This window comes from Schizophyllum commune (assembly GCF_000143185.2).
Source record: "Schizophyllum commune H4-8 unplaced genomic scaffold SCHCOscaffold_1, whole genome shotgun sequence".
Classification (NCBI taxonomy): Eukaryota; Fungi; Basidiomycota; class Agaricomycetes; order Agaricales; family Schizophyllaceae; genus Schizophyllum; species Schizophyllum commune.
The window spans coordinates 578,226-605,414 of NW_026089538.1; the positions used below are offsets into that span (position 1 = coordinate 578,226).

The window sequence follows — 27,189 nt, forward strand, 5'->3', positions numbered from 1 at the left end:
GCGCTGACAACGGAATCTTGTGCGGACGCTGACTATACCGCTCACAGATGCATACCTCCCTGGTCGCTCGTAGGTGCACACCTACTCTCAGAAAACAAGAGATTGCAGATCCTGGCGATAGACGGTGCATCAGTATTTGTGGCACCGACGACAAAAGGAAAGCCGAGTTCGGTCACATTGCGGAGGAATGCGCGCCTTGGATATGACCGCCGATCACGTAAGTCGCCGCGTGGAAGGTCAAATAAAGCGCTCATTGCGCAAGCTCCCGTGAGCATCGCCCCTGTCTGATACAAAATGGCATCGCGAGTGCTGACGCGCCTTTCCTTTCCTTCACCTCGCCCAATAGCGTCACCTACGGCACTCGCGTCCCAACGCCTTTACCAGGTTCGTGCAGCCTTTCAAACAATGAATTTACGCTGAACAGTGGGAAGATACGACGAGCGCTTAACACTATGCCTCCCATCGGACCGATACACGACAAGCCCTCGCCAGGGAAGTATGACCTAGTCATCATCGGCGGCGGGAGTGGAGGTAGTGGCTTCTCGGTGCGTGGATAGAGTGCTATGCACGCGAATCCGACTGACTGATCGGACAGCGGCGCGCGGCTTCGTACGGGAAGAAGGTCGCGCTTGTTGAGATGACCGACCGTCCCGGAGGCACTTGTGTGAACGTCGGTGAGTGCTAGACACATCCCCCTCTGCGTCTGCTGATTCGCCTTCAGGTTGCGTACCCAAGAAGGTGAGGACACCTTGTCTATACACCATTCCCCCACTCACCCCTCCCCCAGCTGATGTGGCATGCCGCCGACCTCTTCGAGAAGTTCCACAACCACGCCAAGGGATACAAGATGACCGGCGGCGAGAACACTGTCTTTGACTGGTCCGCCTTCGTCGAGCAGCGCGATGCGTACATCCGCCGCCTCAACCAGATCTACGCGACAAACTGGGCGAAAGACGGCGTCGAGTACCACAAGGGCTACGGCCGCCTCCTCTCCAAGAACCAGGTCGAAGTCGAGCTCGAGGACAAGTCCAAGTACATCCTCGAAGCCGATCACATCAACATCGCCACCGGCGGCTACCCCATCATCCCCTCCGAGGACAAGATCCCCGGCGCGTCGCTCGGCATCACCTCGGATGGCTTCTTCGAGCTGAAGGAGCAGCCGAAGCGCGTCGTCGTCGTCGGCGCGGGCTACATCGCCGTCGAGCTCGCGGGCATCTTCAACGCGCTCGGCACGCAGACGCACCTGCTCATCCGCGGCGACACCGTCCTCCGCACGTTCGACGAGACGATCCAGCAGACGCTCACGCCGTGGATGGAGAAGACGGGCGTGAACATCCACCGCCAGACGCACGTCACGCGTGTCGAGGGCACCAAGGGCGGCCCGCTCACCGTGCACACCGACAAGGGCGACAAAATCGAGACCGACGTCCTGCTCTGGGCGATTGGCCGGTGCGCGATGACGAGGAACATCGGCTTGGAGGAGGTGGGCGTCAAGACGGACGAGAAGGACTACGTCGTGGTCGACGAATACCAGGTGTCGTCCGTGCCAAACATCACCTCCATCGGTGATGCGCAGGGCAAGGCGGAGCTCACGCCGGTTGCTATTGCGGCCGGTCGTCGCTTGGGGAACAGGCTTTTTGGCCCTCCCGAGTTCAAGGACGACAAGCTAAGCTACGATGACATCCCGACCGTCGTTTTCTCGTGAGTAGCCACTACATCTCCTACTCTTCACATTCTAACCTCCCGCAGCCACCCGCCCATTGGCACCACCGGTCTCACCGAGAAGCAGGCCCGCGAAAAGTACGGCGACGAGAACATTAAGATCTGTACGTCTACTTATTCCCTCACTTTGTCCTTTGCTCACCCCTCTTCCCAGACAAAGCCTCCTTCCGCTCCCTCTACTTCTCCATGGTCGACGAGGACCACAAGGAGCCCACTGTGCACAAGCTCATCTGCGCCGGCCCCGAGGAGCGCGTCGTCGGCATCCACATACTCGGCATGGGCAGCGATGAGATCATGCAGGGCTTCGGTGTTGCGGTGAAGATGGGCGCGCGGAAGCAGGACCTGGACGCGACGGTGGCTATACATCCGACGTCCTCTGAGGGTAAGTTCGCATCGAGCTCGTAGGAGTATGGTTGCTAACTCATTGTTGCAGAGCTTGTCACGATGCGCTGAACTCGCTAGAGAGCGCTCACCTAGCTAGAGTACGGTTACGCGTTACACGGATATTCCACTGTAGCACTAGATCTGAGATGTAGATAGAGATGCAGAGAAGGACAGAGCGTATCAGATAGGAAAATTGTCTCCGTCAAATTACTGAGCGGTCGCGAAAGCTGGGTGCCCTTTGATGTACTCCTCCCAAGTCGTGAGCGGCTCATCAACGAGCTGAGGAATGGTAAGCACAGGATGATACGGCGGACGCATTGCTTCACTCACCGATTTGCTCCAGTCGAGCTTTTCGCCACCGTAGTAGCCAAACTCATATACGAGCCGCATGTTCTGCAGCATCTCTTCCTGAATCGGCTCAGGAAGTCCCATCGACGCCAGGATGCCCTTGAAGGCCTCATTCGGCAGCCGCTGGAACGACAGGTCCTTACCCGCTGCCGGGTACACCTTTTTAAACGCGTCGAGTATTTCCAGCGGCGTCGTATACCCCGTCGCGCCGTATACGCGCTTGCCGAGCACCTCTTCGCGCTTCAAGAACATCGCCTTCACGAACTTGCCTGTGTCGCGCTCGGCGGCGAAGAGCGGGATGGGCGCGTCCTCGGGCATGGGCATGGCGAACTGCCACTTCCCGTCGGGGCCCGCGCGGAGATTCTGGCCGGGGATGTTGGACATGTAGAAGCCGGGGAGGAAGAAGCTGGCGGGGATGCCGAGCTCGCGGATGTACTCTTCGACTGCGGCCTTGCTGTCGAAGTGGTGGACTTGAGAGAGGACGCCGTTGGTTACTAGGAAAGCTTGGTCAAGCGAAGTATGCAAAAGATGGTAAGAGAGTATATGTACGTTTGTTCACGTTGAGCAAACTGCTCCAAACGAGGTGTTGAACGTTCTCTTCCTAAAAATGCTGGTAAGAACCCGACGGGACCGGAGAACAGAGCTGGAATCGATGCGTACCTTGCACGCATCAGCGATGTTCTTGCCCTGAACGACTTCCTTGTCGCCGCTCAAGGTGTCCCAGAAGTTCGTTACCCCGAAGACACCGTGCGCGCCTTTGAAGGCTTCGCGCAGGGAGTTCTTGTCGTTCAAGTCGGCCTGTACGCCGTCATAAATCACGACAACCAGCATGAATGATGGAAAGAGACGTACAGAGACGACTTCAGCGCCGTTGGCAGCAAGCGCCTTCGCGCTGTCTTTGGTCACGTCGCGCGTCACCGCACGAACAGAGAACTTGCTGGATGCAGCGGCGTCGCCGAGAATGCTGTTGACGACGGAGCCGCCTTGCTTCCCAGTTGCGCCGAGGATAGTGAGGATACGCTTAGACATAGTGTGCACGAACGGGAAACTAGTCGGGATGTAAAGAGCGGCAAGGAAGAGTGTTCGAAGGACATTGTCGCGCAGGACTTTATATCATGGCTCGGCGCCGTCGTCTAGAACGCGCGCCAATCCAGAGGTTGCTTAGTGGGCTGCACGGCGGGGCGGCATGAGTACGCAGCGGTTAAATTGACCTCGTGGTTGCCTTTGACGCCCTCCCAAGGCTGGTAAACGTGTTAGTCACCCCTGCAAGTAGGCCGGGTAAATCGAGTTGAGCACGTCAGCACGAATGGTCATAGCCTTAGGCAAAGCCCACACTTCTGGGAGAATTCAAGCAGGAGTATGCAAGAACAATAGGGAAAATCTTTCGTGGTACATCGATCCCAGCACGCGGCGAGCGCCACAGTGGTGGTCAGAACTCAAGCTCAAGTCCGAATAAGGCGTGTGAACCGAAATCGGCGAATGACCCGCGCCACATATTCGCAACCCTTGTCGCTCGCCATCACCTACTTGAACGTCCACCTCGCGTCTCTCTATCAGCTCTCCGCCAAACCAAGCTTGACGTCGGTATAGAAGAGAGAACGTGCCTTATCGCAGGGACGACACGACTATGCCGGTGCGTTTTGACATCGGGGCGATTTGGCACAAGATACTCATACAGGCGCGTGCTCAGCCTTCCAGATAGAGCAGCATCACCGCTGAAAGCTGCGCTCTCTTTGACCTCTTACTTCGAAAGCTAGGCCCGTGTTCGTAGGAGCTGGATATAACCTGCCCTCGCCTCTGGATCGACACCCTTGTACGGCGGTCTGGCGAACCTCACGTTTGACTTCACAACCACAAACCTGCGACACTATTGTGCCTCTTCATCAATGATCCTCAGCATCTCGCCTCGCTCCTAGACTTGCGCTTCCACTCTTTTCATCGTGCGTGAGCACGACAACGGCCATAACAATCTGCTGAAGGGCATCTACTACGACGCGATAGCGGACCTCTTTGACGCGCGGCGGATGGCGCACCTCGAATCACGCAACTTCAAATTTACCAACGCGGGCCGCGGAAAAAAAAAAGAAATCCTGGCTGAATATCTGCGCGTCATATCGTCTCGGGAAGAGTACGAATGCAGTATGGGTAAAGCATTGTCAGTTCGCATCAAAGGACTGCACGACAGTTGAGCCATACTAGGATGGTTGGCGTTGTGTGCACACTTCTAGGTACTTATTCCACAGATCTTCTTATTCTGTCTCTTTGGCTCAACGCCCCCCCCCCCCCTATCAATTGTACGAATTCAAATATCTTGTGTGTACTTGCCACAAATCGTGTGGCTTCGCGTAACAAACGGCGCTCACGAAGTCGGAGATCATCGTACTTAGCAGATTATGTGGCTAAACAATGTGATCAAGTATGCCGTCAAATCAGGATAAAACAAAACTGGCTATGAGTGAACACCATGCGTTGTCAGATCGTCAGAAAGCGATGTGGCCCCAGTAGAACAAAGCGTGGGAATACTCCGCACTTTGCCGAAGTTGGCATGAGGCTCGCGCCGCCTCTTCTCAACTCTTGTCTCTTGCCACCACCTACCTTCGAGCTTGATTCCTCATTGCTTCACGAAGTCTTTCTTTCGAGATATCCCCATCTCAACAGTGATCCGAAGTCATGTCTGTAGCTCTACAGGTGTGTAATGACGCACTCGCACTCTGATCTCGTATGCTCATGCGCGCGCGCTTTCAGCCACTCAAAACGATCAGTCGCGCCATAGACACCGAGCGGACGACTCACGTTCTCGACAGTCTGTTTACTTTTAGCGGAGAAGACGCAAGCCACCGCACCGAGTTGCTCGATGCCACCGCCCTCACGTCGCCCGCTCAGCAACTCCCCGTTGAGTTGCTCGCCGAGGTCATGTCCCTCGCCGCATCTTCTTCGCCATTCCAGTTTGCGCATGTATGCAGACTCTGGCGCAACGCTGCATTCGGCAACGCGCGTCTCTGGACTCAGCTCAAGCTCTCGCTGCGGCAAGCGTGTAAAGCGGGGGTAGTGGACTACGTCGAGTCCTGGTGCCAAAGAGCAGGAAAGCGAGGACTTTCCTTGACGATCTCCGAAGACAACGAGTACCGCAATGTTGGCCCTGCAAGGTCGCCTCTACTCGATGTCGCGCTCCAGCGGTTGGCGCCGCGGCTACGGGAGCTGGACATCATGTGCCCTCCTCCTTGGCTCGACTTTCTCGTCAAATTTCCTGGCGGATCTTTCTGCAAACTCCAGGCGCTACACATCAAGACCACTGGCTGGCTTCGAGCGAATGAGAAGCGTATTTTCGACGCAAGTACCCCGCCAGCGCAATGCTTGCTCGAGTGCCCCGCGCTGCGCAGCGTACACATCCAGCATCTCGATCATATTCTATCCGAGAGCGCCAGTATAATCACCGCCCTCCCGCTCCCGTGGGCTCAGATTCAAGACTTGAAGCTCGGATCTGTGCATACCCCACAGGAATGGGACGTTGCTTTCCTTCAATGCGCAAATCTCATTACGGCGGAGATAGATGTAGCCGACCACGCGCTTCCTGAATGGCCGACGAACGGAAAGCGTCAGGCGTCTATCGTGACATATTCTGCGCTCACGACCTTGAAGCTCAGGTTCAAGAGATTTCCATCCGAAGTCCTCGATGCGGCGCGCTTCCCAGCTCTTGAAAGCTTGACGCTCGAAGATAATCACGAGAAATGGGGCGCGTTCGATGCTTGGTCCAGCTTGCTACGCCTCGCGGAGTGCTCGCAGGGATTGACCACCCTCGAATTCGCCGGCCACTTTGTTCTCCATCCGCACGAACAAGAGCTCGAACAAGTCCTGCGGCAGCTTCCGGCACTCACGAACGTCACATTTCATCGTCTATATCTAAAGCCCGCGCTGGTGCTGGATATCTTCAGTGACGAGCCGACGCGATTCCCCTCGCTCCTCGATCTACGCTTCACTTCAGTCAACCTGATGCTCGACTCGGATGATGATTACTACTCCAACGAGTGGCTTGAGACCGCCTACGAAGCCATAGGGGATTTTCTCAAAGCGCGGCAGACGGCATCTTTGAGGTTCCGCAACCTCGACTTTACTCTCGACGGCTGTGAGGTCGAAGAGGATGGGGGCTGCATGGCCGCCTATGAGCGCATCATGTCGATCAAGGAGGGTTACGAACGCAGCATGGGCGAGGCCCTGACTGTGAACGTTGGGGGACTGTATATCGATTCGGATAACGAGGATCTCTCTGATGAAGAGTCCGTTTACTCGGACGATTATTAGGTGAATAAACGCTGATTTCCTCGGGATACTCGCCATGCTTACGCCATATCTCATTCACAGACTATATGTATATTCTATAAGTGCAAGCATTTTTCTATTTTGTACTTCAAGCGCGTAGTGTCGCTTCTGCGTGAGTGGCAAGAAGCTCAAGGGCCTGGTCTGGTCATTCATCCTCGGTCGCTTTTGTGCTGTATTCACGGTGAAGATAATGTCGACGCCAAGATTACCGGGGTAACAAGTCTTAACATAGGTAGGTCATCTCCGCTCGAAGAGCGACTGGTTCCGGGCGGGTCACCGCACGTAGTCACTCCCCATTGAGGAATCGACAAGCTGTACTCGCGCGTCATGCCCCGGTGATGGTACGGCTCCTCCTTCTCTCTTTCATCTGCGTTGACAGTCGGTGCCACAGCAGGACCCTTCGCTAGTCAATCGCTTCAAATCTATGAGGATCTAGCCTCCGTTCCATGGCTCAAGGACCATCTATGGCATGGCACAGCAGCGGCTGCAGTGCACTTGCCAGACGTTCCATTCCCTTGTCACACCCTATACGACCTATGCTTCGACTCCCGCATGCACGGAAACTCCCGGTCTTCACACGCGCTCTGCATACTCCTTTGCGCTCAAACGTCACCCCGGCTATCTCCCGGACGACTCGAACGTCAGCTGAGGTAGGCTGTCAAGGGCTCGGATGTTGTGCACCTTCCACAACGCGACTGAGTACGTGTATGCAGCACTTCGTGATCCGTGTTCATTGCGGCTACTTTGGGACTTACGATCCAGCAGCTTAGCGGCAGAACCTCGACGCAGACCGTGCGCACCTATCGCAGCCGTCTAGCCCGTCGATCGCGCCACGGCTAACAATGGCCCATCGACGCCGAGGACGTGGCGGACGGCTTGCAGAGATGACCGGCGACTCCAAACTCCTTTAAAGCAGTCTCGCCTCGGCCTCCATTCACCAAGTCACGAAGTCCGTCCGAATGCTCCCCGTTTACGCAGAAGACGATCCCATGGCATGGGCCTCGCAACATGGTCTGATCCCCGTTCATCCATGCATTGACTCCCCTTCGCCGCCGTGACTGCTCCGAGTCCGTCCTAGCCGTCTGTGACCACCGCGTTCGCCGAAGTCCACTGTGCCCCCCTTCGCGAGTGTTATTTCTCACCCGCCGTCTGCCGGCGCAAAACGCTGCCCCGGCCTAGCCTCCGCGTACATGAGCTTCGGACGCCCGATTCTCGCGCGCCGGCGTCACCTGCTTCGGGCCACGGTCACCTGCTCTCCCGCGCGCCACATTCCCAGCGCCGTCGACGCCGACCTGTGGAGGACGATGATGAAGAGCAGGCGGGGCGTTGACTCACTATCGACGCGCCAGCCCCGCTCGAGGATGAGGCGCTGAGAATCTGGGTGGCACCGAGGGAGGTGCGCGTGCCACAATCTCAGCCATCGACGTCTCCCCTCCTCAGTCATCCATTGAGTAACTCCTGATAAAAGCTCCTCATGGAGCGTCTTCCCACCGCGCCAACCGCCGCCGCCCCATCCATGAACACAAAGCAGTGTACTCAAGCCATTGTGGGTCCCACACGTCCACTTGCCCCGGCGGTACACCGAGTACCAGGAGTCCCTCTAGTAGCACCCCGACCGAAGCCCATCCTGCGCATCGCATATGGGTCCATCCGAGTGCGTCACGGCTCCATCCAGTAGCCGCGGTACTGACCTCACAGTGGTCGCGATGAGGGCTTCCATACTCGGCTTGGGAAGGAGCAGAGATAGCGACGGGCTGGTGGCGGGAGGCGTAGAGTTGATAGATCTTTTGTTATGCGATTTGCGCGTCCTAATCGCTCGTTAGCTGAGGTCAAGTCCTGAGAAACAAGATCACTTTCCATTCTACCGCGCGCCTACTGCGGTCTATACTGTAATGATATTTCGAGTATTCTTCGTAGCAGTACCCTTCATTTCAGGGTAACCCCAAGCCCGCAGTCGATTCACCGTTACTGACTTGTGAGAAACCAACAGACAATGTGCACCCTTCCCTCCTTCCTTTCTTCCTTCACCTTCGATGACTGTTCACAACGTCAGTAGAAGTCCTAGACGTACCCTTCCAAGCAATGATGCAAGCACCCTCTTCTCGTCAACGTTGAAGTTCAGCTTCAACAGTTGAAGCCAGGCGGAGTCCTCCGAAAGATCTTTGAAGCCTACCTTGCTTCTGCTCACCTTATCATCTTCCGACTAGCCAAGCCTTCACACGAGCACACTGCAGCAGAACTCTGAAAGCGCATAAAATCCATAAATGCATGCGAAATATCATAAGTAATGCTGCGTAAAGTAGGTACACCAAGCGACCGACGATGGAACAAGAGTAGGGTGGTAAGTTCGTGACATACGCGACCGACACGCCCCGACGACGCAAGACGTATGTGGGGCGACCGGAGGTATGGTATGGTAGGCGACCAGGAGTACGGTAGGCGACACCAGATGCATGGTGCGCAACACCAAGTGCACAGCGATGAGCTGCACGCGTGGCGTGCCCGACGTGCTGCGCCCCCTGCCCTTGCCCTGAGCCCTGCTGCGAGCCTCGAGGCGGACCTATCGACAGCGCGAGGCGGGCCTCTGAATGCCATGAAGCGATGCCTGTCGACGCCGCGAAGCGCTGCCTGACAAGGGATCGTCGACGCTAGCGTCGCGAACCTGCGATCGTCGAACCGTGGAGCCGCGATGACAGGCGCTGTCCGGCGTCGGCCAGAGGCTAGTCCCTGCGTGCGCGCCTACGAAGGCAGACCGCGGCCGGCGGTGCGACGCCAGCCCAGGGCGAATGATACCACAGCGTCAGCCGAAGGGCAGTAGCGCGACGTGACCCTAGGGCCAGTAGCGCAGCCCACGACACCACCCGCGAAGAAGGATAATCCAACTATAGACAACCAACGTGAACGCGAAACTGGTTGAATGAGCATACAGGGCAAATGGCGAAGCGAACAACTGGTCGAGTCGGATGGAAAAGCGCGAGTTGATGAGGCGGGAGACGGTGGGGAGCGGGTCAGTGAGTAGCAGGGGCGATGACCGGCGCGCGATGACGGGAATAATGGAGGCATTCCGCCGGACACGCGAGCGATGCCTGGATACGCGAGCATCGGCAGGGACTGACAAGCTGGCGAAGACGGCGGTGGCGAGAGACGGCAAGTGCTGTTATAAATGGCGGAGCCGGCGTCGGATAGCGCGCGCCTATGAGTAGCGCGGATCGGCTTTGAGTAGTGCGGATCGGAATTGAGCAATAGTGCGAATAAAGTGGTGATAATGAATATAGTGATTGTGATAATGGAGACTGGTGGCGATGCTGAGCGGCGAGTATGGAATGGAATGTCGATCCGAGTATGGAATGGGGATAGAATGCTGATGAAACGACAAAAGACCGAAGAGGGAGAAGATTGCAGGAGGGAAACAGGCTATGATACACGGGCCGGGGGCAACCGGCGACGGGAGGGTATACACACAAGTATCTGGAGGTATCTAGTCAGCACAGGCGAACGATGACAAAAGAAGGGTAAAAGGGCAGACGGGCGAAAGAAAGGGAGGAGGGCAAGGAAAAAGCAAGGAAACCAACGCACAAATGATCAATATGAAAGAGTCCCAGAACCAATATAGCACCGTCCAGAGTCGGGGGTTGAGTCGAGCGCGAGCGCAGGGGCAGGCGCGCCGGGGCTGTCCTTCCTCTCGTCATCGTCCTTCCTAATTTTTGTGGATTTTCTTCGCGTTCGGTGCGAATTAATGCGAATGTCGGCTAACGAGCTCGACACCGGCCGCCTTCGCACTGCGGCGCGCCTCCTCCGTCCGCTTCTCCTCTTCCTCGTCCTCCTCGTCATCATCCTCTTCGCGCTCGACATCGCCCGAAGACTCGCTATCCGAATCTTCCTCGGACGACGTGGTGTGCGAGATCTCGCGGAGGTGCCGCGAGAGCTCCTCCGCCTGCTCGCGTGCCTCCTGGGGAGGCTCGTCGACGCCAGTGAGGCCGAGGGAATTGCTGCGCGAGGCTGTCCGGAGGTGCCCGCGCTGAGACCCAGCAGGGATGTTCACCAGTTTCGTCTCGTGCTGCTGTGTCGGCGCGGCTGTGGTGGATTGACGGGGAGTATCTTGGGAAGGACGCGTTGGCGGGGTGGGTTTTGGAGAGGGTGTGCGAGGTGGTGCTGGCGCAAAAATCAGCACTGGCACTGATATCGATGAGGTGGGAACGCACCTGTTACGATGACTTCAGGCTCGGGCGATGCAGCCTTCTTCTCGCGCTCCTCCTTCTCCCTGGCCTCGCGCTCGCGCTGCTCTTTCCTCCGGCGGACCCAGCCCATGCCGCTGCCATCGTCCTCATCGGGATCGCGTGAGCCGAAGGACGTCGCGCCCTGGACCTTGCTCCACCGATTGTCCTCGTTCTTCACGCTCCCCATCCCGCCGTAGCCCCACTCGACGAACTCGGGATCCGTGTCCCGGGCCGTACGGAAGTGGTTGACGGCGGAGACGGGGCGGCGCCCGTAGACACGTCCGTTAAGCATCCGGCGCTCCGGCGCGGAGACAGAGCTTGAACGCGACTTCTTTTTCTTCTTGCCGAGAAGCGGGCTGGACGGGACCGAGGACGAGCTGGAGCCGGCCTTCGCCGGGGACGCGTACGACTGGGTGCTCTCGCTGCGCGTGAGCGGGGAGCCGCCGTTGTAGAGCGACGCCTTGGACGTCCGACGGCCCCAGCCGCTGCGGAGGCTACTGCCCGAGTCCGAGGATCGCGAGGAGGTGCGGAAGAGGTTGATGGTTCCGAGCGTGAGGATCTCCTCGGGGCTCGGGAAGGACTTGAGGGTGGCGGATGAGACGTGCGTGGCTGTGCTATTGTTGGAGGCGAGGGAGGGTGTGGGGGTGAGCGACGTCTCGGAGGGCGACTGCGAGCTGCAGCGCTTGATGTCCGCGTCGCCGCCCGAGGAGGACATCGAAAAGGGACGGAGGAGCGTCTTGGAAAGCGGTCGCGACTTCTTTTTGCGCGGCGAGCCGAGCGGTGGCGCGCTGTTGAGGACGGTCGCGGCGGTCGCGTACTGCACGGGCTCGTCCTTCTCGTTCTCCTTGTTCCCGAGCATGGGCGGCGCGGACTCGGTCTTTGTGATGGCCGGGCAGCTAACCGACGCGGCGGCGGGGACGCGATTCATGTCGGGGTCATCAAAGGGAAGCGGGAGTTCATCACCAGACTCGGTGACGAGGACGGATCTTCTGGGGTCGGGGAGAGGGGCGAAGCGGACGCGGCCGCGCGGGGTGTACAGCATGGGTCGTTTGGGGAGGGGACCAGCCTCGCTGCCGCTGAGGGAGGTCTCCGATGAGAGGGGCTCGCCGCGGTCGCTAACAGAGCTGCTCGTCGAGGCGGACGAGGAGGAGACGGATGAGGAGTACGGACGTGCTCTGTGGCGGTTGTTGCTGCTGACGGTGAGCAGGATGGACGGCGGCGATGCGGGTGAGAAGGACATCGTAGGCGCAACGAGACTCGGATGCGATCATTGGAGTATTTCAAGCCACCGCTTGGACTTGGCTTGGTACTCGGGGGTGTCCGGGGTCCGCAGATCTCGATCCCGATAAAAATTAAAATTCTGGCGTCTTTCCCGGGATCAGACCCCCGCCAGTCTCCGTCCGGCTGACGCGTCCACCGTGACGCGCCGAGACGCCGGCCTTCAAGACGCGTTGACGCTGCTGGGCACGACGAGCGGCTGGCGAGCCGGCTGCACTTCGCGTAGCTGCGACCGTCTCGCTCAATTCAGACGAGTTTTGGACGCGTCCAGCCAGGTCCCTTCTCAGGGAAAGGCTAACTGCCACATGCACCAAATACTGCCGCTCGCAATGGGGATCGCCGCCGCCGCGGTAGTCGCCACGCCTCCCTGCCCGCGCTCTCTCCGGCGCACGTTCACGACCCGCGACAGCAATCCCTGTTCAGTCTTCACCGACTGGACCGCGATGACGCCCCGCTGGCATCAGTGTAACAGATACATCCACCACGCCCCAGATAAGATGCCTCGCGCCAGCCACCTATTCTCGTTCTGGATCGTTCTTTGCAGCGCCTGCAAAAGGCGCGCGCGATAAGCCGACCACGTTGCGCGACTCATGGATATATCTGCTGTAGGGATTCGCACTCTCATCTCCGTGCTCGTTCGTCATTTCCTGCGCGCGAGGCGACATGAGCCCCCACGCGCTGCGCCTTGCTGGTCTCCTCCTCAACACATTACTGTCCTAGCTGGCACGATGCTATATCCGTTCGGTCCCGCCACACCACGTCTAGCCATGGCACTGGGTCCTCTTCCCCCGCCCATTCTCCCCCTCCCGCGCGCCGCGCTTCTCAGAACGCCAGACCGCGGCAAGCCCATGTCACCCGCCGTGCCACTTTTTCCGTGATACAGCCGCACCACGGTTACCCTGGCTCCAAGCCTGATTGTCGCGCCCTCCCATCTTGCCCGTCTCCAGCTCCTTCATGTTGCGGCCTCTAAATCGAGCACCTATTGACATTTACCAGGTACCGTCTCCCTTTCATGGCCGCCCATCTAAGGTGCAGGCCGCGAATCGATGAACCATCATCACAGAAGCCGAACTGGGTGCCCGGTACGCGCGTACGACCACCTACTCTATTCAGCTGACAATGTGCGCTCAACAAATTCAAGCTCGCTCAGCGCACACGGTGAAGATGTGCAGGATCACCAATCCCGCGCTCTCTCACCGAAATCTCGGTAATCGCCGGCCACGCCCAATATCGCACCCCCGTTCCTCGGCCGTACCTGTCTCCCCTCCTCGCAGCAACCCAGCGCTGCTGCGTCGCAACCGCGGGGCGCCCCTTTCCATTGTGCACTCGGCGGCGCCACACAACGCGGCCACGTGCAGAATTACGGGTCTGAGGTATGGCCCTAGACACCCCCCAAGACAAGCGGTGCGCCTATCCTGTCGCGAAGTGTCAGACTCCCGCAGCGCGTCCCTCCATTGTCAATGTAATGCGCCTCTTGTCCTGCGTATCTGCACCCTCGATCACTAGCGATGTGCCTGCATAATTCGCAGCGTGGTCGACGTCTTTGGGTGGATGAGAAGTACGGGAAGTAGGGAAGTACGCTGGGGAGCAGGCGCTCTGGCTCTCTCTGGGCATGCCTCTTCCTATGCCGGACGCGCTTCGCGCTCCCAACGCCTGTCCTCGACGCGTCATCTGCCCCGCACGGAACCAAAAGCTCGACGGAGGCAGTGCTCGAGATCTCGGTGGCAGAGGCACCCGCCCGTCACGCGCCTGTCACGATTTACAGATGAGAGGGGATGAGTCACGCCTAGTCCGCGTCTCTTGCCACAGCCTTTTGCTTTGCAAGCCTGTTGAGGGCGCCCCTTCTGACCGCCGCGCGTCTCCCGATGTTCTCGTATCGGCCTGCTTGCCTGCCAAGCACATCTGCATCCCCGCGAGTCCGGAGAGTTGCTTACTAGCTTACAGTACGCCGATAGTCGCAAGCAGCTATTGTACTCTGCGCATCGGGACCCCCATCGCTCGGCCATCGACGGTGGTACCAGCCCCCCTCCATCGACCATTCAATCACATAATGTAAATCGATATCACATGCGATAAGCCTTTTCCTCCGCGGGACCCCTACAAAGTCTCCCATGGACCCCTCCCAGGACGACCGTCTGAGATGCCGGACCGTCGTCACACGCATTGGCAAGGTCACACGAGCCGCTGGTCACACGACGGCGAGCGCGCGCCAAGGCTCCCGGGAGTGGGAGTGGGAGACACAGCAGCGTCGTCCGCCGACAGACCGACGACCGATCGCGATTCCGATGTGCGACGCAATCCGTCCCCCCTCCGTCGAAGATGGTGCGTCATACGGCCTGGTGATTTATGATGTAGGCCTGGTGATCCTGAGCCGCATACAGCTGGGTGATTCCGAGCATACAATCTAACGAGCCTAGCCAATCAGTACGATCTCGTTTGTATTCCCTCCTGTCCCAGCGACTCCCAGGACTCAACTCCAAGTGGGGGCACTCGAACATTCCCGCTGATCTAATGGTACGGGCGAGTCTGCTTGTTTACGCATATCAGGCGATCTGCTGACCTTCGTCGTGGCGCAAACTTTATCGAGCTGGTTTATGGATCCCGACGAAATAAATCGTTGCTATTGCCGTCGTTCCCGTCGTCCTCACCTTGCCCGACGAGCTGCTCTATTCGCTGGTGAGCACCAACTATATTCCTCTGCGCTCCTCCCCCACCCCACTCGCCACCCCCGCATCGCCCCGCATAAGTGTGGGGGACCGTTGATTGACCACATATCCCGACGACGGACGCCTTCGAAGTGGTCTGCGGCTCCTCTGACAAACGCCAGTGATGGTACATCCCTCTCGCCTACTTCCTCCACGTCGCCTCCCTCAATTTACGCGTGAAAATTGACTGACGAACTCGCCTGCAGACCCGGTAACAACTTCGCTAAGGCCCCGGTGACAACCGGCCATAATAACCCAACATACCGTTGATGCGAGGGCAGGTCGCCTGAGGAGCGCTGTTTACGCCCACGCCCTCGTTTACGCCTCTGCGCTGATTCCGTCTATGCCCCTACGCTGATGCCGAGGAAAGAGGCGTTCTTGGCGGGCCCTGTTTATGTATGTGCCCGCTGGCAAGACCTGGTCCGTGAGCAGGCGCTAGGCAGAGCCGGAGGGTGCGTACACAATCGGAGCGTCCGTGTACGTACGCGACATACGTGGACACTGGGGGGAAGACGCGAAGGCGGCATTGGGTGCCGTCAACTCACGGTCTGCTGACCGCGTCATGGGAGGCGGGCGCGAGTCATGGAGAGGTGGGCGCGAGCCAATTGCCGACAGTCGCGCAGGAAAGGCAGCGAAGACGCGCAAGAAGAGCAGCGAAGGCGCGCGGGGAGGGCAGCGAGGGGTCTACGAGTCAACAGGCGAGTACGTGTCTGCGTTCCGGGGCGTCCGATGGGTAGTGTTCATACAGTTTGTGCGTCTGAAGCCATCGATAGCAATTCCAGATGAGGACACGCCGCTCTAGCGACGGTTTGTGGCGCGTAAGTCGATCCTTCTCGTCTACAATATCTTACACTGCCTCCAGGTCGCGTCCCAACATGCGGAAGGCCTCGAGGACCTACATCGTCCGGCGCTTACGAACAGCGGAATTACCTCGTCCTCGCAGAGCTCAAAAAGCCTCACCGTTAGCGGCGCCGGAGGCGGTGCGCCCTCCCCCTCTTCTCTTTTCTCATGTCTTTCCCTTTTGCTTGGTATGACCGTACGAGTATTCCGGAGTCCAGCATCGCCTCCACCTTCTGGCTCCCATTCGCCAAGCGTACTCAGAGTACAGGAGCTGTAGACCGAGACCTAGAGAGTTCCTCATGAATTCTGTTGCCTCGTCTGCTGGTATCCTCGAGGTCGTCTACACCTTCCGCTTCGTCTGCACGCGCCGCCCCTTGTCGTCACCCTCTCGATACGCATCTCCATCTTGTTATCATGTGCACAAAGGTACGCCTCCTAACGCTCTACACCTACTGTTCACTGAGACAAAATCATTCGTCAGGACGACCGCCTGTCGCTCCCCCTCACAAGTGACTTGCAAGTCTCTCGCGGGTGGTTCACGCTCCGCCCGCCGCTTCACGAGGCTCGCCTTCCCCGCATTGAGGAAGCGTCATCGGGCGGAAGCATCAGGACGGCAGCGGAAGCTTTTTAGGTGAGCGTCGACGGAGGTATTCTATGTGGGGGAGATCGACGCTGCCAGATTGACGCATATGTTTATTCGACAGACGCAAAAGCTCTCCTTAGCGAGAAGATAATCGGGCTGGCGCACGGGCTGTTCGCTGCTGGGCCGAAAAGCTCTAGCAATCAGCGCGAAGATGACTCCACAACTTCAAGCAGGTACTCAATACTTGGTACGCCTTGCCAATTCTTATACTCGTACGGATTGACCACCATTAGATGACTTGACCATATCTATGCGCTTCGTTCAGAGCTACGCACTATTTTCTTGCCTGGCGCTTTTGTGGCACCGACCGGCGACTGGTGATGCAACTTGTGATCTCGTTTATCGCGTAGGGCATCGTACGTGGAATGCGACTAATCGAATAATCTCTACTCTGACTGATGCTCACGGTTCTTATACTCACATGCAGTCGGCGTCAAGCAGTGGTCCTGGCCCTTCCGCTATCCCGCTTGTGTGAACGTTCCTCATTACTAGCGCCCCTGGCTATATCGCTCACCCTAGCTTTGCCTATCGTCGTCTAGGCTCCTTGCTCTTTGCCGCGGCCTTCCCAACGAAACCGTGCCCTCTCTAGCCAGCCGGAGACACTCCTCTGCCACTCAATGGAGGACGGAAGTCGCCGCCGGAGATAGCCGAGCCCCACGAGGCTCCCTCCCAGAATATCTCCGGTATTTTCTCATGCCTTCTCCGTCCGCCCCATTCATATGTGCGGTCGGTCCTCTTCGGCCCTCCCACCTTAGCATCACAGAAATCTTCCTCGTCCCTCGCGCAAAAATTTCCCCTGATCGCCCTCGCTTGCGCGGGATCGCCGGAAAGATTGAATGTGGACGCGCCCGTCGCTCGGTGGGTTTCTCTGACACGGTTCAGGACACGGCGCGACAGAAAGTCCCGAAACGGTGATACAAAATCAAGGTTGGGCATAAGCGAATCAGCGTCGGGATTTGGCACCACACATCGGGATTGGGCATCAAGGGCTTGGCAGTGGCGACTGTGCCGCCGTTTGGGTCGGCTGCAGAGCCGCGGGAGGTGGACTCCGGCAACCGCGAGGAGGACGTGTCGACTCTCGAACATGGCTACGGGATGCATCCGACGTGCCGCCCGCTTACGCTGGCTGATGTGTCGACGAAGTTCGTATGTGGACCTCGGCTCCGTTCCTGTTGCCTGCTCCATCTCGGTGAACATGGGCTTGCGCCACCGACTCTCCTGGGCTTGCTACATGGGCGTTGCCTCGTCTATAGCTCGCAAGCTCACCATAATACTCCGGCCTCTAAACGTTCATCGTGCTATACAGACATGGTATATGGGCGCTGTGCTAGGCTAGCCTCACACTCGTTATTCATCTCTCCGGCGTTCAAGGCTATCTCGGCGCTGGCGCTGACAATTCACCTGGGCTGTCCAGGCTCACGTACAATTGCAAGACGCACGTTGGCCCTCCGGGAGTTATGGCGATTACGGTGGTATGCGTCTCCGTGTCCTACTGTATAGCGTGAATGGATGCTTAGTCTAGGTCTGTAGACGACGCGCATGCGTTCACTGCCGTAAACTCGGGAAAGACATTCATCTGTCTATCTTACGACTCGGACTCGGGTGGCGAGCATGCACTCGGTAGACGAGGTTCACCCAGCCCTTCATAGCATCCATACCCGGCGCTCTTGCGACGCGTCGGCGCGATAAGTTTGGATACGCCTGACGGTAGCTGAGGCTGCGTCTCGTCGGCCTCGCTGTCTTCTGCCAGCAGCGCGACCGCGCGGACATGAATGAAGGGAAATGGCGAACTCACTGTAGACATTGACGAGTCGCGGGGATTTTCCTGGTCTACAAGTAGACTGCATGGAGCTAAATCCATCACGTCCTCCCGCAGGCTTCGATCCAAACTTGCATCTTGCAAGGCCGGGAGTCCGCCCAGAGGCTCGTACGAGGCTGCTTCTCGAAGGACGCAGACCGTACTTCTGTACCAGCATAAAGCGCCTTCTATACCAGAGTAGAGCGCGTTCTAAATTGGTGCCTATACAATGTACAAATTGATTTTTCTCACCTCTATAGAGCCCGACATAGCATGCCCGGAGGTACGTGGAAGTGCGCAGCGAGGCCGACGCGACGCGCCACAAATACGCCCACTTTTTCCGCCGTTTATCCTGGTTTTGTTCGCGCCTGCGTACCTCGCGGTCACGCGCTGCGTGAGACCTGAGATCTTCGTCTGTCCGAATGAGCTGTGCTTCGCGAAGATAAGGACAGCCTCGCACCGGCCAATCGACGTCCACTTGTGGCGGGATCCTTTTGAGTGGGGGAAAGCGGCTGCCACAAACGCGTCGGTGGGAGTATACAAGCCTAAGCGGGCGGTCCTTCCGAGTGAGGGTGCATTTCGGTCGCAAGATAGCAATCTCAGGTGAGAGAGGAAGCAGCCAAGAGCAAAGGAAGAGCACGGGAGGGCGCTAGCTAGACAGGCTTCAAGGATAGAAGCCCGCCGCAGAAGCCGATGGCGAAGGAGATTGAATGGCGGGTCTACCGCTGGCCTTCGAAACGGGATGATGGCATCCGCGTCGTTCGGGAGGGGTGCGATAGGTTCAAGACAGTTCAAAAGGAGGAGGGTCAGGATAGGTGCAGGTCGCGAGCTTAACTAGACGAGGGCGCCTCGAGCACTGGACAGAACCTTGGTTTGAATGAAGAATATAGTCAAGCTGGTCGCCTGTTCGATGCTGGAGACGTGTTCAACATCGTGGCGCAGGCTTGGCAGAGGAAGGTTTGCGCTGAAAGCTGGTCGAGCAGTGGCTCCAGATAGAGTGTACACGAGCCTTCGTACCATGAACTGACGAGGATCTATTATATGAGCGCTACGTCGTCAAATTGAGGAACACGCGCAGGTCACTGCCTCAGTCACTGGTCTGAAATGAAGCGCCAAGGCGCTAAAGAGCAAGGCGTGTATTGACTGTGCGCTTGGCTGGTGTAAGACTGCGAAGCAAGGACACTCAGTGGATGTACAACGTTGCCTCGCCTCGGGACGCAGGAGATGGGGCCATACAGAGGAAGAGATTGCGCCCGGGAGACAGGATTGAAGACAACATCTTTTCAATATATTAAAAGGCTTGTGACGCACGTCCACAATCCAGAGCGCAAGCCCGTTGTGATCGTGGTCGGTGAAGAGAAAGACAGCCTTGCTCGGTCGTTGCCGAAAACGCCGCAAACCTATCGTTGCGAGTACTGTAATACAAATCACCAAGGCTCACCTGTCGACGCACGGTACCATTCGTCAGGCTGCGCATAATGTCCAAGAATTTCTTTGCGAAAAGGATAACAGCAGCTCGCGTCTGCCACGATGATGGTGCGCGGACGCAACATCGCGACGGCACAGATACTTCTTCCGGTGATTGCCGATTCGGTTCCGCTTTCACGTGCTGACACGTGCACGCGGTCCGGTAAAACAACTTGAAGTTGAACTTGGTCCGTACCCGGACCGGCGCCACATAAGGCATTGGTGGAGATCGAGCACAGTATATTTGTATGTTTCATCACAGGTTTTCCGCTTGACTCGATATACAATATATCCCGAGTAGCAATTTGCTCAAATCATACCGACCGGGCTGGCACATCCCTCATCGCCTTTCGCTGGAGGCCGAGCCGTAAATTTGCTCAGACGCAGTCTCCGTTTCATACCCATCGTCCTCTGAGAAGTCATCAGTCCTGAAGAACAACGGGAAAGGAACGCGTCGCACTGTCCTCCGATTCACTGTCCGAGTTCACGGGAATGATATCCAATTTATCTATGGGTATCGCGTCGAGATCTATCTCGAGCCCCTTCTCTGTCAAGCACCTCGCTGCCAGCCACACGAGGCGCCGAAGTGCCAGCTCGAACTCGTCCTCAACGTTGTCCTCCTCGAAGGATAAGAGCCTGAACTGGAAGAGGCGAAGGCGGGACGATTCTGCGAGGCCCCGCTCGCGCAGGAACTTCTCGATGAACGCATACGTTTCCTCGAATATCGCAACGTCCCAGATGTCCTTACGAAGTTCCAATTCATCTTGCGAGCAAAGGAAGCTCTCCTTTATCTCCATGTTGTAGAAAAGGAGCTCCTCGAGGAGAGGGACGGAATCTGGCGTGGTAAGGAAGCTGAGGATATCCAAGGACCACAAGGTGCAGCTCTCGAAGGCGAGGTGGGTGAGGAGGGTGAGACTCTGCAGAATATATCTGAACGCATCTTCGGTCTGAGGGTGCTCGAAATCAAAGCCGATCACCGTGAGCGAAGTCAGACTCTTCAAGTGCTGCGCGAGACCGCGGTGCACGGTCCACGTTGCTTCGTCATCTTCCACCATTTCGCCGTGTCGTGCTTTGGGAAGATATCCGAGGATAAGCGTAGTGAGAGCAGGGAAGCGCGCAACGTTCAGGACAGCGCCCGGGAGCTCTTTGTAGTACAATTCTGACTGCGTGAGATGCCGGAAGACGACTACCTCGCTCGGTACAGCGCCATCACTCGATGGCCATTGCGGGGGGTCCCGTCCTTTCAAGGAGCTGATTCTGGCGCGGACGAGGGACGTGCATTCAAGGAAGATCTCACCCCATTCATGTGTTCCCATCACGCCGTCCAGCTGCAGGTTTTTCAGCTGCGCGCACGGTAACAATAGGACGTTACACAGCGGATCATGGCTCGGAATGAGCATGTTGGCGCCTCGTACGTGTAATGTCTGCAGCCGAGGAAGAGCGTCGAGTGGGAAATAGAACCCTTTCGAGATGTAGTGCGCAGTGTACTGGACGTCGAGATGGAGCTTCCGCAACATAGGGAGGGACCCCCGAGCGCAGGAAAGAAAAGTGGGAAGCCACAGAACATGAAGAGCAATGTGAAGCTCGAGAAGTTGTGGTTCGTGTTGTAGAAGCACGAACTTGAGAAGCGGACAGAGTGATGGTGGAGGTCGGCAGAAATCCAGGAAATCGCGATACTTGAAGATGGAAAAAGACATAGGTCGAGAGCGAGCCCTCGAAAACCACGCAGCAGTGTGAGCGATAGCATCCGCATGACACGCTTGTGCCCAGCTGATGCTAAGACGCGTCCAGAGGTCGGCTTTCATGAAAGCCGTTGCGCGCCACGACCTGCAGACGTGCGCGAGCGCAAGAGCATGGCGAGGAGCGCAGCGAGTGGTCGAAATGCACAGGACCATGATATGCGCGAGAAGCTCGGGTGACAGCCTCCGTATCGGAGACGAAAGGATCATGCGGTTGATTTGGACCTCACGTTCAAGTGCAGCAATTTGCTGAGATCGCACTGAGATGGCTGCGCGTAGATAGGCAGTTTGCATCGGAGTGAGCTCTTGGTTGGGGAACAAACAGCCTCCCATGTATGCCAGCGGCGGAGGGCAGGGATGGTTCATCGCGCCAAAGCCTGTTCGTAGGAGATGATAGTCCTAACACGGTCCTAGCTAATATTCGTCAGCAAGATTCCATTTGAGGTGAGAGACGATAGAGCAGGAGGACTGCCACCCAGGTGGCGCTGTCGGTGAAGTAGACCCTCCCGCGAGCCGGAGTGCATGATCATCATCGCGCGATATACACACCTTTGTGGGTCTTCAAGCTCGTCCCTTGCTTGTTGCTTGGATGCACTCGACGCTGTGGGCGTGAGGTGGATGGTGCTGATAGTGTGCAATCGAGCTGTGAAAGGCAAAGTGTCAGTGAAAGGGGCTGTGACCAACTTGTGACCGACCGCTCACGCCGGCTCGGACCGAGTCCCGTAATCCCATCATATCTCGAATCGCGTCTTGTCTTCGTCGTCGACGAACCAGGAGATCTGGTCACAGTTCCTCAATCCGAGTCTATAGGCTTTCACCCAGCCCAGGTAGAATCCTCAGCTTTCAATCTCAACGTCAATGAACTGACTTGCTTCCAGGTCATTCTGTTTCTGAGGTCGAATCACGCCCTCTGCGTGCTTGCCTCCGAGCTCCATGACGATCTCGACGTTACCGACCGAGCTTCTTGCAGAGGTTCTTTATACTGCGCGTGCAGGAGAAAGCACTCCATCGTCCGCTCTCCGACTTGCGCAAGTCTCCCAAAGATGGCGCGAGACGGCCTTCGGGGATACACGCCTGTGGACACGCCTCACGCTGGAGGACGGTCAGGCTATCGGTGAAAACTCGGTCAAGCAAGCGCACGCGTGGATTCAACGAGCGCATCCACTTCATGTGTCTCTCGAACTCCTACCCATGAAGGGCAAGGGCGGATTCATGAGGTCGGGCCCTCCGTCACCCGTGCCACATCTCCTTGATGATGGCCTTTCGTACATCGCGAACCGCGTATCCGACCTCAACCTTGCGATTCCGACCGAGGTCATTCGTGAATTCCGCGAACATCCGCCGCGCGCATTTCCCAATCTGGTCAAGCTGCGTCTCGCACCGTTCTCGCGCGTGGCTCTTGACGAATACCGCATGGGGCCTTCGTCGGAGATGCTCATCACCTGCGAGCGCCTGCGCTGTCTAGTTATCACCGAAGTCGACCTTCTGATCTACGAGAGGTTGGATAGAAGCCTAACAGTGCCCTGGCAGCATCTCGAAGAACTTGAGCTCGGCAATGTATGTGGCTATCATGCAGTCGCTACCGTCTTCAGGCAGTGCAGCCGCCTACGTCGCGCCGCTTTTCACGCCGCACAATATGATGTTGTCGTCGATCACATAGACTCCGAGCCGCCCGCAGAGCGCAAGGATGTCACGTATCCCTTCCTCGCGTCCCTCACATGCGGCTTTCACGACACCTGGCCTGCTCAATTATTGGAGGCGGCCCAATTCCCGGCGCTTACCTCCTTGACTCTCGCGCACCACTCATACGACGCGTACCCGGATTTCGCGCTCCAGTGGTCAGGCCTGCACGCCCTTGCCGAGCGTTCCCCCGCGCTCAATGCGCTCACATTGCGCCACCTGCCACTGAACGGCGATGCTCAGCAGCTTAAGGGTCTTCTTCGCCGCACCCCCGAGCTGCGCACCCTCATCCTCGAGGAGTGCCGATTCGACAACGTTGGCGACCTCAGCGTGTTCTACGATTCGAACCCACCCATGCTCCTCCCCCGCCTCGAAGTCCTTCGCATTCCGGAGGTCGACCTCGGCACCGACGACGCGTATCTCATCGGGGGCCTCTGTGCTGCCGCGTACGATTGCGTCCTCAATCTCTTGAGATTCCGGTTGGGGCCGACGCCGCTGCGCGAGTTTCGCATCGGGTGGCGAGGGTTCGATTACAACAAGGTGCCGTTGATGTACTGCACCGAGCAGGTGATGTTGATCAAGGCACTTATGGAGGGATACGAGGACAAGGAGGTATGGGTGGAAGGCGTCGCCGATGAGCTATATGGGCGCCTGCAGGCGGGGGAGTATGCGGTATCGTAAACGCTGTCATTCACGAAATTTGACTCAACATATGTTCCCTTTTCACCTCCGGAGATCGCTCTGTTTCTATTAAGCAATGGATAATGACGTTGCGCGGGTTTTGCAGTTACCTTGCTTGCAAGGTCTTACTCAGGTGCCTTTGGGCGGAACCTATTTCACAAATAAGTCCAAACATATGACGGTTGTCCTTGTTTCTCTCGTCTCCGAACAAGGTGACGATCTCGATCAGGGAATTTATGCAGTAAAAAGTCGATCAACGAATCAAGCGAAGCAGGCGCTTTGGACTGGCAGTAGCCGAGTGACGTCGCCGCGTCCGAAGGAATCGCGGCGACGGTCACGCAGGCGGCGAGCGCATCGACCTCTGCGCTCTGCTTCCATCGGCTCGAGACTCCTGCAGCCATATTTCGTTTGCCCGTCCTCCTCTTCCTCTCTCTCTCTCAATCACTCGATAACGCTCTGACCTGCACGTATTCCACTCAGGCTCTTCTTCTGAGTCCTGGGACAGGACCTGCTGCCTGCTACAGTGCTCAGTCGGCCGGTCCGCGCGCATGTGGGCGGCTGTGGGCGCGCCCCACGTGCCCCACGTGATGCCGCCGGGGTCCTGCGAGCGGGACGCAGATCTAAGTGGTTCTCAGATGAGTAGAGTTGTGTTGGGCCCATTAACGTTGCCGCGCCACCTAGTCTCGTCAGTAACGTGCGAGACGGGGACTCAATCCAAAACCATTCTCGTCCCTCGTGTCGCGATAAAGAGGAGGCAGATGAGGGTAAGAGGTGAAGAACAGTTGCATTTCTCGGCACGCGGCGCCATGTAGGACACTCGCTGTCGTGTACATGTAGTACCGTAGTAGGTAAATAAGGGTGGTGCGAAGCATCCGGCCGTGTTTGTACATACAATGGATGCCTTTTTGGGAAGTATTTACAAAGAGTAGCCTGAGATGAAACCCATATACGACTATCCACATCTTTACGTCCAATAGCTGAGACCCGGAGGAGTCCTCCGTATAATATCTCTCCACACACCGACAGTAGCAGCAAAAACAGATGAGCAGTGGGTCAACACAAACACTCGGATAGTTCGGTCAAAGCTGAGGTAACAAGACTCGAAGCGAAGAGCAAGTTTGAGCGAGCCCGAGTAAATGAAAAAACAAGAGGCAGAGTATCACGAAGCCTTCTTATAGGACATGATCAAGCGCTGGACGTCGGCAAGTATTTCTTGAGGAGGAACTATGGCCACCGCAGCGTGCGTGTCACATGCAAGCAAGGTCGTCGGGAGGCAGGGCCGACGCTTCTCTAGTAGGTCGAGAGCTTCAGAAGGTGCGGTACTACAGTACTACCTTGACACCCTGGCCTCATACAGTGGGCGCATATGACGAAGCCAAAGACTAGTAGTCACGATCGGAGTCCATGCCAGAGTCTGTCGTGCAGTATCCATCTTCGCGAGATTGAATGCGCTCGATTATGCCTTCAACGTCCTCCACGTCTATGATCGTGCCGTCCTCGTAATGACCTACGATGTCCCTTAGCAAGTACACCTGATCTTCGCATATGTCCAGTGGCATCTCCTCGTAGTCGAAGGCTTTCCAGTCGATAGAGAACTCGCCCCGCACGGAGCGGAAGTCGCGGTACTCCAGGAGCTCGTACAGAAGCTCGTAAGCTTCCGCGTAAATTGGACCCGCCTCTTCCATGTCGTTAATTCCAACATCAAGCCTGTCGAAACGCAGGACCCTGAGCTGCGGGACCAGCTCGCGCTCGTCGTAGAAGAGCGGAAGGAGGCACGTCGGGTCCGCAGTGACGTCGACGAGCACGAGACGCTCCAACTGCGGCACACATTCCAAAAGAGACGCAAAAGCGACATCGCGACCCATGAAATCGATGTGGCGCATCGTCAGGCTCTGCAGGTCAGGCGCTCTTCGAGCAAGAGTCTCCAATTGTGACCAGGCAGCCCAAGAGATATGCCCAGGTCGATATTCGCCAAGTTCCACGTCGAATGCCGTCAAGGAGGGGAGAAGGACCGCATCTAGTAGCGCACCCAGCCAGCGCTCCGATTTCAGCGTCAACGTCTCCAGATAAGGAAACTCTACAGGGCTCGGAGGCGGCTGCGGGAGATGCAGCGGTCTATACCCGTAGCGCAGGACAGCCCGGCGCAACGATCTGCATTGCAAGAATATCCGTGGCATGTCGTGCACGTCGGATATGCAGTCGAGCTCGAGCTCCTGCAACTGCTCCCATGGGGCAGGTATGGCCACGTCGAGACATTGTTGGGTCAGGGAATGGAGCGAGCCGATGGAGAGTGCGCGAAGCTGACCCAAGTCTGCAAATATCGAGCACGGCAACGGCGAATCGCCTCGATACTTGTGGGGGAGGTTAAGGCGAAGCCTGACTAGCTCCGGAAAAGAGCACGGCGGGTGCCGCGTGAAGCTGAGCACACGCTTTAAGGTTCCGTCAATGTCCAGAGTAGACATTTGCGAAGTGAGCGGCAAGATGCTCTCATCGAGGATATGAGCAGAGTCTGCCCGCCGTCGCCCGTGTCCCCAGGGCCGCAGGATAGTGAAGGATACAGGCAGTGGGTGCGCTCTCCTGAACCATGCGTGGACCTGTTCCACCGCATTCGCACCAGTGGCCTGGGAATCCTCGAGAGTGAGCTTCGTCCATATCTGTGGTTCCTCCAAAGCGACCGCGCGCCAACGCTGACAGACCTGGACGTGCTTGAAAACAGAAGCCGGCGAGGATCGCTTATGAGGGACGTGACGCAAGATACACGCAAGGAGCTCGTTGGGCATTAGACGGATGGGAGAGTTGAGCGCCATATGGCATAACTGTAGCTCGTGGTCGAGCGGACTGGGTTCCTCGACATGATCGGCCCAGGTAGGCTCGTCCGTCGATGTCTGATCGAGCGCGCGCACCCGAGCTTCTAGGTCACGAAGGAGACGCAAAAGAGCGACTTTCTGGTCTGAGTCCGGAGAATCGTTGTGCAGAAGACATCCGTCGAGATCTATATTCGCGGGCATATCCTGCAACTGGCGGAGTAATCAGCGTTTGCATCCAGAGTACTCAGGCTGGGCAGAAGAGACTCATTTACTTGTATATCCGAGAGGGTGCCCGTGGGGCTATTCATAAGAGTTGAGGAGGTGCCCTCAGCGATATAGCAGAGCGAGGAAAGCTTGTGCTTTGCGTTACACTCGAGGATATGGACGGACGCCACGTGAAACGGGAGCTCTCGGCGAATGGTGCGCCACCGGCGGTTGCCGACGACAATATGACTTCCACGTGCAGGATGTGCAAGTTGAATTTGACCATGAAGTCCAAACCTACCGATGAAGCTTTGAACATGTAGCTTGGGTCAATATGTCCGTTTTAGTATGAGCTTACT

The 27,189-nt window shown here is 57.4% G+C and overlaps 11 protein-coding genes across 11 annotated transcripts; 6 read left to right on the forward strand and 5 right to left on the reverse strand.

Annotated features, from left to right (window-relative positions):
- The first annotated feature begins 322 nt into the window (after positions 1 to 322).
- On the forward strand, positions 323 to 2,332 carry SCHCODRAFT_02604549 (uncharacterized protein). Its single transcript, XM_003036203.2, has 8 exons — positions 323 to 384; positions 432 to 545; positions 596 to 674; positions 722 to 738; positions 788 to 1,701; positions 1,750 to 1,826; positions 1,877 to 2,104; positions 2,156 to 2,332. Exons 2-8 carry the CDS (start codon positions 453 to 455, stop codon positions 2,173 to 2,175), a joined length of 1,428 nt encoding a protein of 475 aa, XP_003036249.1. The 5' UTR covers positions 323 to 384; positions 432 to 452; the 3' UTR covers positions 2,176 to 2,332.
- On the reverse strand, positions 2,314 to 3,497 carry SCHCODRAFT_02682272 (NmrA-domain-containing protein; the record flags this gene model as incomplete). Its single annotated transcript, XM_003035389.2, has 5 exons — positions 3,307 to 3,497; positions 3,115 to 3,252; positions 3,004 to 3,055; positions 2,437 to 2,948; positions 2,314 to 2,385 (listed from the first exon to the last, which is right to left on the reverse strand). The coding sequence occupies exons 1-5, from the start codon at positions 3,481 to 3,483 to the stop codon at positions 2,314 to 2,316; spliced, it is 951 nt and encodes a 316-aa protein (XP_003035435.1). The 5' UTR covers positions 3,484 to 3,497.
- Positions 3,498 to 5,087: 1,590 nt separating this feature from the next.
- On the forward strand, positions 5,088 to 6,840 carry SCHCODRAFT_02560090 (uncharacterized protein). Its single transcript, XM_003036202.2, has 3 exons — positions 5,088 to 5,142; positions 5,200 to 6,753; positions 6,814 to 6,840. Exons 1-2 carry the CDS (start codon positions 5,125 to 5,127, stop codon positions 6,751 to 6,753), a joined length of 1,572 nt encoding a protein of 523 aa, XP_003036248.1. The 5' UTR covers positions 5,088 to 5,124; the 3' UTR covers positions 6,814 to 6,840.
- A 1,262-nt stretch (positions 6,841 to 8,102) lies between these two features.
- Positions 8,103 to 8,527, forward strand: SCHCODRAFT_02604559 (uncharacterized protein). Its single transcript, XM_050344112.1, has 2 exons — positions 8,103 to 8,167; positions 8,240 to 8,527. The coding sequence occupies exon 2, from the start codon at positions 8,246 to 8,248 to the stop codon at positions 8,447 to 8,449; it is 204 nt and encodes a 67-aa protein (XP_050202654.1). The 5' UTR covers positions 8,103 to 8,167; positions 8,240 to 8,245; the 3' UTR covers positions 8,450 to 8,527.
- Positions 8,528 to 9,007: 480 nt separating this feature from the next.
- On the reverse strand, positions 9,008 to 12,236 carry SCHCODRAFT_02604562 (uncharacterized protein). Its single transcript, XM_003035388.2, has 3 exons — positions 10,974 to 12,236; positions 10,348 to 10,923; positions 9,008 to 10,239 (listed from the first exon to the last, which is right to left on the reverse strand). Exons 1-2 carry the CDS (start codon positions 12,226 to 12,228, stop codon positions 10,505 to 10,507), a joined length of 1,674 nt encoding a protein of 557 aa, XP_003035434.1. The 5' UTR covers positions 12,229 to 12,236; the 3' UTR covers positions 9,008 to 10,239; positions 10,348 to 10,504.
- Positions 12,237 to 13,404: 1,168 nt separating this feature from the next.
- Positions 13,405 to 14,457, forward strand: SCHCODRAFT_02006573 (uncharacterized protein). The gene has a single exon (XM_050341511.1). The coding sequence runs from the start codon at positions 13,879 to 13,881 to the stop codon at positions 14,320 to 14,322; it is 444 nt and encodes a 147-aa protein (XP_050202655.1). The 5' UTR covers positions 13,405 to 13,878; the 3' UTR covers positions 14,323 to 14,457.
- Positions 14,458 to 15,533: 1,076 nt separating this feature from the next.
- On the forward strand, positions 15,534 to 16,775 carry SCHCODRAFT_02595367 (uncharacterized protein; the record flags this gene model as incomplete). Its single annotated transcript, XM_003036201.1, has 7 exons — positions 15,534 to 15,722; positions 15,745 to 15,789; positions 15,834 to 15,951; positions 16,147 to 16,237; positions 16,293 to 16,442; positions 16,535 to 16,641; positions 16,720 to 16,775. 7 exons carry the CDS (start codon positions 15,534 to 15,536, stop codon positions 16,773 to 16,775), a joined length of 756 nt encoding a protein of 251 aa, XP_003036247.1.
- Positions 16,584 to 17,926, reverse strand: SCHCODRAFT_02604577 (uncharacterized protein). The gene has a single exon (XM_050344113.1). It carries the CDS (start codon positions 17,538 to 17,540, stop codon positions 17,040 to 17,042), a length of 501 nt encoding a protein of 166 aa, XP_050202656.1. The 5' UTR covers positions 17,541 to 17,926; the 3' UTR covers positions 16,584 to 17,039.
- A 2,215-nt stretch (positions 17,927 to 20,141) lies between these two features.
- SCHCODRAFT_02682277 (uncharacterized protein) lies at positions 20,142 to 21,752 on the reverse strand (the record flags this gene model as incomplete). Its single annotated transcript, XM_003035387.2, has 1 exon — positions 20,142 to 21,752. The coding sequence occupies one exon, from the start codon at positions 21,750 to 21,752 to the stop codon at positions 20,142 to 20,144; it is 1,611 nt and encodes a 536-aa protein (XP_003035433.1).
- Positions 21,753 to 22,216: 464 nt separating this feature from the next.
- SCHCODRAFT_02560098 (uncharacterized protein) lies at positions 22,217 to 23,930 on the forward strand. The gene is made up of 2 exons (XM_003036200.2): positions 22,217 to 22,285; positions 22,337 to 23,930. Exon 2 carries the CDS (start codon positions 22,392 to 22,394, stop codon positions 23,817 to 23,819), a length of 1,428 nt encoding a protein of 475 aa, XP_003036246.1. The 5' UTR covers positions 22,217 to 22,285; positions 22,337 to 22,391; the 3' UTR covers positions 23,820 to 23,930.
- A 1,271-nt stretch (positions 23,931 to 25,201) lies between these two features.
- SCHCODRAFT_01147061 (uncharacterized protein) lies at positions 25,202 to 26,975 on the reverse strand (the record flags this gene model as incomplete). The annotated part of the gene is made up of 2 exons (XM_050341107.1): positions 26,899 to 26,975; positions 25,202 to 26,836 (listed from the first exon to the last, which is right to left on the reverse strand). The coding sequence occupies exons 1-2, from the start codon at positions 26,932 to 26,934 to the stop codon at positions 25,202 to 25,204; spliced, it is 1,671 nt and encodes a 556-aa protein (XP_050202657.1). The 5' UTR covers positions 26,935 to 26,975.
- Between the last annotated feature and the right edge of the window lie 214 nt (positions 26,976 to 27,189).